At 32.6% G+C, this 12,133-nt stretch overlaps 1 protein-coding gene and 1 long non-coding RNA gene across 2 annotated transcripts in view; both read left to right on the forward strand.

The window, feature by feature from the left end:
* Window positions 1-733: 733 nt before the first annotated feature.
* LOC146734671 (uncharacterized) lies at window positions 734-1,331 on the forward strand. The gene is made up of 2 exons (XR_014931565.1): window positions 734-877; window positions 1,264-1,331. It is a non-coding gene; the product is annotated as an uncharacterized LOC146734671 (long non-coding RNA).
* Window positions 1,332-2,495: 1,164 nt separating this feature from the next.
* LOC100369350 (uncharacterized) overlaps window positions 2,496-12,133 on the forward strand; it is a 49,321-nt gene continuing 39,683 nt past the window's right edge. Inside the window, exons 1-8 of the mRNA XM_085507592.1 lie at window positions 2,496-2,790; window positions 3,881-4,105; window positions 4,710-4,874; window positions 5,811-6,297; window positions 6,891-7,023; window positions 7,680-7,844; window positions 8,591-8,819; window positions 11,578-11,768. Coding sequence (XP_085363718.1) covers window positions 2,496-2,790; window positions 3,881-4,105; window positions 4,710-4,874; window positions 5,811-6,297; window positions 6,891-7,023; window positions 7,680-7,844; window positions 8,591-8,819; window positions 11,578-11,768 — 1,890 coding nt within the window. The remainder of the gene's footprint in view (window positions 2,791-3,880; window positions 4,106-4,709; window positions 4,875-5,810; window positions 6,298-6,890; window positions 7,024-7,679; window positions 7,845-8,590; window positions 8,820-11,577; window positions 11,769-12,133) is intronic.

Consider the following 12,133-nt stretch of genomic DNA (forward strand, 5'->3'; position numbering starts at 1 on the left):
GTAAGTAATTTCTGACATGAAAAACCTTTTTTTGTTATTAAAAACTTCATGGGCAAACTGATTATTGACTGATGACTTAATTTTACATATTTCATACACAGGAGAATTGTATTTTGGTGACGAGCCGTTTGGTAACAGAGTGGTAAGGTTGGGTCTTGGAGGCAGTGGTGGTGGTGCACTTAAAATAACAACAAGACATATGGTTTTAGATGGTAGTATAACAGCTGATGGTAAAGCAGGTAAGTATTTTCTATCAGTCATAGCCATTGGCTAATAAATAATTGTGACCTAACCTGTAAGCCAATCAGAAAACACCTTGTTTGGTGGCCTATCATTTTCTGGTTTTGAAATAGCTCTTCCTTTGTCAACATGTGTGATGCTGAGCATATCTGACAACAGAGTGAATTTATATAATTCCAGACTATGCTAATTTTCATCTGCATAAAAACAAACAAAAATAAAATAACTAAAAGCTGTTTTTTTTTAGTATTGAAACTTAAATTTCAATTTAGATAAATCTGTCTCTATGTTTTGGACATTCTTACAAGTATATTTCTGATAAATATTAGTTACATGTAAAATTAATCACTTTTGAGTTTTGAGAATTGTTTTTTATGGTATGGTATTGTATGTATGATTGTCACATTTAACTGTACTATATTTTTATATACCCTAGTGTGTTCCTACTTTGATAGATTATATCTCTGGTTAATCACAGGAGGAGGTAGTGGTGGCAGTGTATGGATTGATTGTGAAGACTTAGATGGTTATGGTCTGCTTTCAGTAAATGGTGGTAGTGGAGGTGGAGCTGCTGGACGTGTTGCTGTATATTATCAGGACAACACAAAGTTTAATGGAACAGTCACAGCATTTGGAGGTGAAGATTCGTTTATTGGTTTTTTAGATAAAACCAGCAACATATTGAACACTATAAAATTTCTTTCAGAAAAACATATATTTTCATAATTGGTAATATTTGTTTGTACATTGGTAATTTTCAGATTAGAGTGCAAGCCAGAGTGTACATTTTATTTATTTATAAAAAAATGCCAATGAACATAAATTTTGGGATAGGTGTTTTGGGGGCCGGTAGAGCTTAAAATGTCTATTCACCCATTGCGAATAATTTAAAAAGTGCATGCCGAATGCAGATACTATGTATTACCCATGTTTTGTTGTATCAATGCTTTTTTAAGCACAAATGCAAGCAGGTACTAGGGAGTATTGCATGCAGCGATTTAATTAAAAAGATCTACATTACAGGTGATGGCAGTTATGAAATTGGTGCTGCTGGGACAATTTATCTTGAGCAGAGAGAGCAAGAAACTAAAGAGATACTGCATCGAACTCTTCGTGTTGATAACAATGGTGTAGGATATCCTCATGCTGCTGTGTATAATCATGGTGATCTACGAAATTTATTAGACGGTGACTATCAGGATATCAGCCAATCCGGCGGGATCACGTGGTTGTGGCATTCTTCTGATGCGTACCAGGTTGATGAGTTACATATCAATGGCAAATCACATGTCGCGATACTTAGCAATGCCAGTATAAATGAAGTGGTTGTGGAAGGTGGCAGGATGTATGGTGATCGTACTGGTGTTCTACATGTTGGACAGCGTCAGACATTTGGGTTTGACTCTGTGGATATTTATATACCCATTAACCTGCAGATTTACAGGTAGAGTTCTACTGTCCACATCAAGCAGTATATAAAGATAATGATATGCAAATTAATTTCTATGTATGGATGGTTACATGCAGGGTGATACAGTGAATGGCATAAAGCTTGGGGTGTTTTAAATGTTTTTTAAATAAAAAATTTTATAAATGAAAATGACTGGTTGAAATTTGAAATGATATGACAACATCATCACAAGTTCTAATATTACAGAATTACACACCATTCAATCAGCAAAACCTTTATTTTGAATAATTAGGCAATCTCAGTTGCTATATTTCACTTGAAAGCGTGCACACACATTATTGGCGTAGACAAATATTTGAATTTGAATGAAAGCTGCTGATTTACAATTATTTATAAATATGTTTATAATTATAATAATAATAATAATAATAATAATAAATATTAATGTGATAAGTTCTTTGTTACTCTTCAATAACAATTTCTGACGATATGGCATCACACAAAATGTGGAATAGACACTTGGAACGATTTGATTGTAGAAACAAAAACCTACTTTCATGGTTTCTTGCACATGACTATAATATGATTATAATAATAATAATAATAATCTTCATTATACCATAATAAAAACAATGTTAACTTCATCTTAGGCTCAAAAGTAATAGAGAAATACTTCAAACAAAATTAAGAACAAAACTAAATAAAAAGTTAAAAATAAAATAACCTGCTGTATTTATATGTTATCAATAGTTATTTTCCTGTGAGAATTATGAACAGTTATTTATTTTGCATTAAAACTGAATATTATAGATATGGTCACTTGGAATTGCCACCTCGTGCAGTAATGAGGGATGTGTGGATGGAATGTAACGGTACATTGGCAAATGTTGCTGATCTCACTGTAGAAACAGGTGGTTTTCTCTATCTATGGTCCTATGGCAGTACATACAATCAACTTGATGGCGTCTATGAGTTTGGGAATGTGACCATTCGTGCTGATGGTAAATTTGAACTGCTGACAGTGGCAAATTACAGCCGAATGTCGCTTGGTGTTACGTTGCTGGATGTAAAAGCCGGTGGTTATGTACGAACTAATGATATGAAATTGACAGCAGTTAATGTGACCATAGATGTGGCAGGTAGGTAATCATTAAATACAGAATAAAACACAGAAATCAATCATTAAGCTTGATCAGTACAGTATTATAAAGTCTTTGGCAATTTTTTTTATATTTTTCAATTAGTTTGCTTATGGACCCAATTTTTTAGATGAATGTGATATTTCTGTATGAGGATTTTGGGTTAACGTGGAAATCTATGAGAAAAAAAGTAAACTCATTTAATTAGAAAATTTCTTTGCAATTTTTTTGTAACTCAAGATTATAAAACAATGTGTCTGGAAATATATATATATATATAAAGTAAAATGAGTGTGGGGTACAGAACTATTTGTAAAGATATGACAGTTTAATTGTTTTGCCCTATGGTTAATGCATGGCTGATAGACGTACAAATCAACATTGAAAAGCTTATATTTGTTACAGAAAAAAGCTATACGAGTGGTGGCAAAAGCAGAGTATAGTAGTCATACAAAACCTATTTTTTATAAGTTTAAAACCTTAAATATATATGACATTATTGAATTAAGAACAGTATTAGTTCGTTATAAAGCAAATAAAAATCAATTACCTTTGAGTGTTCAACAGTACAATACAAGACAATGTCAGAATTATGGTACCATTTACAGAAGGACTAGAGTAAAAGCTATGTGTTTATCTTGTGCTGGAGTAAACATTAGGAACAGTATTGATAATAATTTGAAAAATTGTAAATCTTTCCACACATTTAAGCAAATGTACAAAAAGCATTTGTTAGAACAATATCGTGAAATGTGATTTTTCTTTTATGATGTTGTTAAATTAAGCAATTAAAATTTGTAATTAATATTTTGAATTGCCCATTAAGGCAATTGTCAATTTAGTTAGTGTAAACAGGGAACATCATCAATAAGCAGTGCTTCGTGATGTCCCCTTTTTCTTGTAACCATATTTATTTATTTATTTATATTTTTTTTTTATATTTTGTGCATAATGTATTAACTGCAGATGGATACAAGGAAATAAAATTATTGTCATTGTCATAGAACATATTCTCTTATGAAAACTTAACAATATTTTAATGAATATATTTTGTGTTACTACTCACTATAACTTTAATCTTTATCCCCAGGTGACATGCACTCAGATTGGTCTGGCTATTCTTCAAGTGAAGGTCCTGGTGCTGGACTTGACATTCAAGATAACACACTTGGTGGATCTGGTGGTGGCCACGGTGGTCGTGGAGGTCACTCTGATGCTGGTCTTTACTCTGCATACTCCTATGATTCCATGTATTCCCCATCACTACCTGGTAGTGGAGGAGGTAATGGTGAAGGCAGTGGTGGGAGAGGGGGAGGTAAGATATACATGTATATGATTCATATTTAAAGGGGAAATTTAATTTTAGTGGATGAGATGTTGCAGGGATATTTTTTTCTATGAAAAGTCAGCTGATAGCCAGCTTGGAAGTTAACCTTTTCACTACCAGTTCCCTCTTTTCATCACAAATTCACAAAATAGTCCTGTTTATAGTCTGCACTTTCCTTCAGAAGACTGGGACAAAAATAGCCAAATTGACTCAAATTTTGTCTGTTGGCTCCAAAATTAGGGTTCATTTCCAGAAAAATGGAAGAATATAAGAAAAAAGTGACGAAAAATTTGGGCGAGAAAGAGTGGTGGTGAAAATGTTAACTAATGCTTTGTCTTTACTGTAGTGGAATGCATATTTTATTGACAAAATATGGAGTTTTTTCAATAACAACTTGCCTTGCATTACATGAGATATCATAGTATGGAAATAAAAAAATAACACTCTGAAATTATGAACAATGAAACAATGAAATTTCTTTAAATGAAAGTTGAAAGAAAAATCATACAAACATCATCACAGTCATCAGATGCAATAATTTACCCATACACAAATTATAAATTGTTTATTATGCTTTATTTATGCTTTGTAGGTGTGATGCACTTGGAAGTTGCTAATACTTTACGTGTCGAAGGTCGTCTTCATAGCAACGGGGAGGCCAATGGTGATAGTGGTGGAGGTGGAGCTGGTGGTAGTATTATGATACAAACTGGGCATTTGGATGGAAGTGGAACCATTGAGGTCAAAGGTGGCCAAGGTGAGTACACACACTAATGATTGGTCAGCACAAATGCATGAAGTCATTTTTATATTTAAAATAGAGTAAATCTATATTTTGTATTTAGTCTGTTTAAAGTTTACAAAAGCCAAAATTTGTATTTATTATATACTAGATTGTTAAAATACAAGTTATTTTGATTATAGACACACCTCTGCTACTTATGTAAGCCATGCGATACTATTACTACATGTAATAGGTCATTGCACTTTTTGTGCATGCATGTGTATGCAGTGACCAGTTAGCAAGTACTGATCGTTCCCACTCAAAGATAAAATGATAGCGCTGTTCACTGATGTTGTTATCTAATTTACATATATGTGTTCCTGTACCTAAACCAATTTGTGGGCAGTGTTGTCATCGCAGATCCTGAACTACAATGATCAGTTAGCGAAATTTGTTATCAGACATTCGCTTGTGGGTTTACAAAAATATAAACAATGAAGTCACAGTGTGATGACCTATAGATCAAATACTGTAATATAATTTCTAACCAATTTCATAAGCAAATTATCAGTAGCACATTGCTGAACAGTCAGATTTTTTAAATGTGACCTAGAGTTGTTTTTCAGCTTTTTCAGTCTAAATAATTTTTCTTTCATTCTCACACTCCTAATTCAAATTCATTTGCTTTAAGTGTTTCTATTTCCAATAATTGTCTGTACTTTCCTATTTTCATGATGCTTTTCAGAAATATGTACATATGTACACAGTTTATACAGCTACATTCTGTAATTTTCCTGGGTTACATTTGTCCTTTATTTTATTGCTTATTTTTGCTGTGTTGAACTTCAATGGATTTTTGGGGAAATATATATAAAATTGTTTTATTGATAGTGAATTTATATGCCAGAAAGTAGCATGATTTGTTTAGAATTCATGTACAAGACCTATAACCAGCCTTTCTTTATACAGCTGTTAGTGGTGGTGGTGGCAGTGGAGGAAGACTAGCTATATACACTGATTGGTATGATTTCATTGGTCAGTTACAAGCATATGGCGGCACAACAAGCCATAATAAGGACATGAGAGATACCAGTGGTAGTGCTGGTACGGTCTACACAGCCAATGGAAATAATAACAAGCAACGTAATTTATACATTGATAACACCCATGATGTCACGGAAGCCGTTCGTGTGAATGAAATACACCAATTGTCTATGGCTGGAAAAAATGTGAATTGGTATAGTACAACGTTCACAACATATGGGGATGTGGTAGTCACGACGACTGGTAGTGTGTGTTGTAGCGTTAATGGCGAATACCCATTCTATAACATCAAATCAGGAGCAGGAAGTGATGCTTATTATAGAACAACAACTGACGACCCAACCATTACATACTTTTTACCATTTGCGCTATATGTTGATCATATAAAAATATACCCACAATGCAGTTATCAGTAAGTAATATTGTAAATCATTTCTCTTTATGGGAGACAATCTTTCAGGAATTTTGGTGGTCATTGAAACTGTTAAGATTTGTTCCAGTGAAAATTTTGTTTGGATCTTTGAGACAGCACTATTTTACATACTACCTGTACATACATCTCTGCAGTCATCTTATGTATTGTAAATATTACATTTCATAGTCTGATTTCAACTGATTTGAGGTAGTTCACTACCATTAAAACATGGAAAAAATACACTCAGTCAAGACCATCACTTGTTATGGTATTGATCTACTCAACTGACTGCACTCAATGTGTTGTAAATTGAATGGGTGATATAACCTGTCCTCAGTGTGTTAAATAGCTGATATGTCTTTAATGCAGTTAACAGATTTCTGCTATTTGATTTTTTACTTTAATGCCAGAGCTGGGATGGGACTTCATATATGTTACTAGTGTTCTTGCTGTTGAGTAATGAATAAATCAAATAACAAAATTGAATTATATTATCAAGTTACGCAACTCATGAACTTTGACAGGATTTCAGAGAAAACAAAATCTTATTATGCCATTTTATTCATTTTGATGTATTGTGTTGTTTGTAGAGATTGGACAAACTATGAGGTGATTGGTGAACTTAACGGTGAACAACTGAATCATACTAATGGGTATGTGGAGACTACTGGATGCCAGAGTAATGAATATGGTAGAGTGAACATAGGAAGATTCACAGACAAGGTAGGTGCATGATCAGGTTTAAAATGCATATGCAGATGCAGCTACTTGACTAACAAACTGAGCATATTGCTAGGCACTGACCCTCACCAACTTATCAGGACAATTATTTAAATAAATAGGTGGAAACTGTGAATGTTACAAACTATCAGTATGTTCCTTTCCCCTTTTTTTTGAGAAAAGATGTAACAGCATATCTTTCTCGAGATATGTGTGGAACTTGTCATCTCGCAAATGTTGATACATGTTGTTTTTGGCAAACTGTTTTAGTTTGGCAAGGTATTGTAATTGGAATAAGATGAAGATCCATGATTTCACAATAATCACGACAGATGAAATAACCTTACAAATATAAAAGTGCTATAGAACTACAACTATCCCCCAACAAATTTATGAGGTTTTTGACCCTAAACAAAATGTCTCCCGCTTTGACTTTCATGGAATATTCACTGAACCAACATTTTAACCAAAACTATAATAGAATTCTACTGTACAATATATTAATGTCCAGATATGAATGCAGACAATCTTAAAAATGGCAGGCATATTGTGTTGCCAAATTACTCTAGTATCAACTAAGTTTATTAATAAGATAATACTATTAAATAAAATATCTTAAATCTACAAATGTATAAAATTTTCATCCTGAATGTTCACAGATCATAATCAACTTGCATGCCATATCAACGTATGCCGCAGTCAATGAAATTGAGATATATATACGAGAAGATCCTGAATCCGCTGAACAGAAGGAATTTACTAACCATGTATCAGCAATGATTGTATCAGAGAATGAGGAAACCAATCAGTTTGAATTTGAAGAGGTATGACTGAATACAAGTTTTATGGAGACTGAAAGAGTTAAATAGATTTTGTCTTTGAATTGAATTGAATTGACCAGTCCAGTGTGTGGATGTATGTTGGTGGACTGAATACAAGTTTTATGGAGACTGAAAAAGTTAAATAGATTTTGTCTTTGAATTGAATTGAATTGACCAGTCCCGTGTGTGGATGTATGTTGGTGGATCTATTTTAATAATGAATGGCATGTGGAGGAGGCTTCAATGTTATAAGTTTTTGTTGCCCTTATTTAATGGCAAAGTGTGTATTACATGTGTTTCTACTACATAATTAAAATTTTCCTAGCCTACACTAGTACTTTTGTTTGTAATAAGTTTGCTTCACATGAAATCTTCATTACATAGTATCTATGCTGCATACTCTTATCTTACCTGTTCACCACCAGTTCCTTCTTTTCATCACAAAATAGTCTTATTTATAGTCTTCAGAAAATTGGGACAAAAATAGCCAATTTTTTTTGAGTAAAAACTGAAAATTGACTCAAATGTTGGCTCCAAAATTAGGGTTCATTTCCAGAAATATTGAAGAATATAAGAAAAAAGGAGAATAATTTGGGCCAGAAACTCTGGTGGTGAAAAGGTTAATAATCCTTGGTGTCACTTAATAGAAATGATATATGACAACTTTACACCCCCCAAAAATGCCAGGATGTGTGACATTTAGGGGGTCATGCAAAATGTGTAAAAATGTGATTCTGTTATTATTTCAGATTAATATATCTGGTCGTGGCTCATTGGGGATGAGTTCTGAAGGATCCAGTATTATATCACATGACATGTCAGGTGACTACAGTGGACTGGTTACCATACGACATCAACAAGAGTTGTATACATCACTAGCTAGGGAGCTAGTTCCATATTCTATTTTGATCCACAGTGGTGCTAATGTAACCCTTCCAACTCATCTAGATTGCAGGAATGTGGAATTAATCATTAGAGGTATGGCAATTTTTTAATCTGTAAAATTTGCATTCCCACTTTGCACAATTATAATATATAATTGTGTTTGTATACTTATTAGGATTTTGATTAAAAATGCAACACAGACATGAAGAATAAAAAAAAAGAGGAAAAAAAACTGATAAAATGAATAAAGTACAAATAAAATGGAAAAATAAAAAAGAGAATTTATTTTTACCATCAAAGGAGATTGTGGAAGGATAATGAGAAATTTATTAGACAATATGAATTTCAAGTCTTATTAAATTAAGCTAGATTTGTAAAGAATTGAGTTAGAAGATTTTCTTTGTCGTTGAAGGTCAGTTGTCTGAGTGATAAAACCCTCTAATAATTTCAAAATAAGTGAGCACAGGATATCTACTTTTAATATATCACGTTTTTAAGCTACAACAGCATCATTTCAGATATTTACAAAGGGGAAATGCATTCTTAGAGGAACCCAAATGGGAAGTTGTATATTTTGATTACACTTACCTTGTATTTGTGAAAAGGGCATCGGCTGCGTTTTTTACCAATTTTTCAATATTTTGTAATCCATGTGCCATATTACATTTTTTGGGGGTTCTATGGTAATAGAGCTGTCAGTTTATTTTAAGGATTCAGTATACAACTAATGCGACTGTTGATTTATGTTGCCTTCTATTAGATGTGCTTCTAATAGAGCATATTTATTATTATTTTTGCGAGCAGCTACATGTAGCTGGAAAATAAATTCTGGGTTGGTACAAAAAATATTTTCCAGCTGTGCTCTTTGAATATATATAGTATGATCATTCTACTTGTTATTACTATAGCCGTGACTTCTATTAAAATAGTACAATGCAACAGAGGGAATGCTGCTTCCATCAGAGTATTTTACTTTTATGAGGGATGCAGCTTGTAATACAGATTTTACGGTACCACATGTCTTTTATTAGCTCCGCTGTCGACTTTGTCGAGCGGAGCTTATCATATGAGTGATTGTCCGTCGTCCGTGTCAATGTTTTACTTTTTCGACTTCTTCTTGAAAACTACAAGCCTGAATGCTTTGATACTTGGTGTATATGTACCTTGGGTAGACCTCTCTTAGGTTTGTTCATTTCATGTTGATATCTTCAATTCTCTAATTTTGGTGAATATTTTTGTCATTTTTGGTAAAAAGTGATATTTTCGACTTCTTGTTAAAAACCGCAAGTGCAATTGCTTTGATATTACATATATAGGTACTACATGTGGACCTCTCTCAGATTTGTCCATTTTGTAATGATATCTTTAATCCTCTAATTTTGGTGAATATTTTTGTCATTTTTGGTAAAAAGTGATATTTTCGACTTCTTGTTAAAAACCGCAAGTGCAATTGCTTTGATATTACATATATAGGTACTACATGTGGACCTCTCTCAGATTTGTCCATTTTGTAATGATATCTTTAATCCTCTAATTTTGGTGAATATTTTTGTCATTTTTGGTAAAAAGTGATATTTTCGACTTCTTGTTAAAAACTGCAAGTCCAATTGCTTTGATACTACATATATAGGTACTACATGTGGACCTCTCTCAGATTTGTTCATTTCGTGATGATATCTTCAATTCTCTAATTTTGGTGAATATTTTTGTAATTTTTGGTAAAAAGTGATATTTTCGACTTCTTGTTAAAAACCGCAAGTGCAATTGCTTTGATATTACATATATAGGTACTACATGTGGACCTCTCTCAGATTTGTTCATTTTGTGATGATGTCTTCAATTCTCTAATTTTGGTGAATATTTTTGTAATTTTTGGTAAAAAGTGATATTTTTGACTTCTTTTTAAAAACCAATAGTTCAATTGCTTTGATATTACATATATAGATACTACATGTGGACCTCTCTCAGATTTGTTCATTTCGTGATGATATCTTCAATTCTCTAATTTTGGTGAATATTTTTGTAATTTTTGGTAAAAAGTGATATTTTCGACTTCTTGTTAAAAACCGCAAGTGTAATTGCTTTGATATTACATATATAGGTACTACATGTGGACCTCTCTCAGATTTGTTTATTTTGTGATGATGTCTTCAATTCTCTAATTTTGGTGAATTTTTTTGTAATTTTTGGTAAAAAGTGATATTTTTGACTTCTTTTTAAAAACCAATAGTTCAATTGCTTTGATATTACATATATAGATACTACATGTAGACCTTTCTCAGGTTTGTTCATTTCGTGTTGATATCTTCGATTCTTTAATTTTGGTGAATATTTTTGTCATTTTTGGTAAAAAGTGATATTTTCGACTTCTTGTTAAAAACTGTAAGTCCGATTGCTTTGATATTACATATATAGGTACTACATGTGGACCTCTCTCAGATTTGTTCATTTTGTAATGATATCTTTAATTCTCTAATTTTGGTGAATATTTTTGTCATTTTTGGTAAAAAGTGATATTTTCGACTTCTTGTTGAAAACCACAAGTCCAATTGCTTTGATTTTACATATATACATATATAGGTACTACATGTGGACCTCTCTCAGATTTGTTCATTTTGTAATGATATCTTCAATTCTCTAATTTTGGTGAATATTTTTGTCATTTTTGGTAGAAAGTGATATTTTCGACTTCTTGTTAAAAACTGTAAGTCCGATTGCTTTGATACTATACATATTGTTCATTTTCTAATGATGTCTTCAGTTCTTTAATTGAAATGTGCATTGCTAATAGCGGAGCTATCTCAGCCGATAGGCTGCTTGTCTGATGTGTGTTTAATTGTAACTTTTAAAGGTGAATTTGATGAGATGGAGAACTTGACAATAAGTAAAGGATGTGCGTTTACTCTACAACATCTGACTTCCACTACAACCTTCCTACATCATGTGATTGTGAAAACTGATGCACAGTTTACTGTATTAACAAAAGGACAGTCTATCACAACCCTAGAGGGCGCCACTTTCTCTATCAGAAGTGGTGGTTTGGTAAGTAATTTATCTGATATTTGTAATGTTTGATTTATAAGTGCATATTCGCTCTGGTAATATTTTTACATGAAGTTGAGATGATACTTTTTGATTCAAGTTTATTGTTAGATATACATGTATGTCCACATTTTTAGGATTGTCAGTGCATCTGAAAGTTAATTGGTGGTTATTTTGGTTCCCAATCGAAGTTTGTCTTAATTTCAGCAATTCCGATCCAGTTACTGGATTTCCAAATGCTGTATACTGTGATTTGCATTTCAAGAACCTAATTTAGATCTAGGCTGAATTTTTAAATATTTTCCACTTATTTCCAAAAAGTCATACTTATTCTTACCCCCAGATAATCCGATAATAATTTCTAA

The sequence above is a fragment of the Saccoglossus kowalevskii genome, chromosome 14 (genome assembly GCF_978046115.1).
Source record: "Saccoglossus kowalevskii chromosome 14, keSacKowa6.1, whole genome shotgun sequence".
Lineage (NCBI taxonomy): Eukaryota > Metazoa > Hemichordata > Enteropneusta > Harrimaniidae > Saccoglossus > Saccoglossus kowalevskii.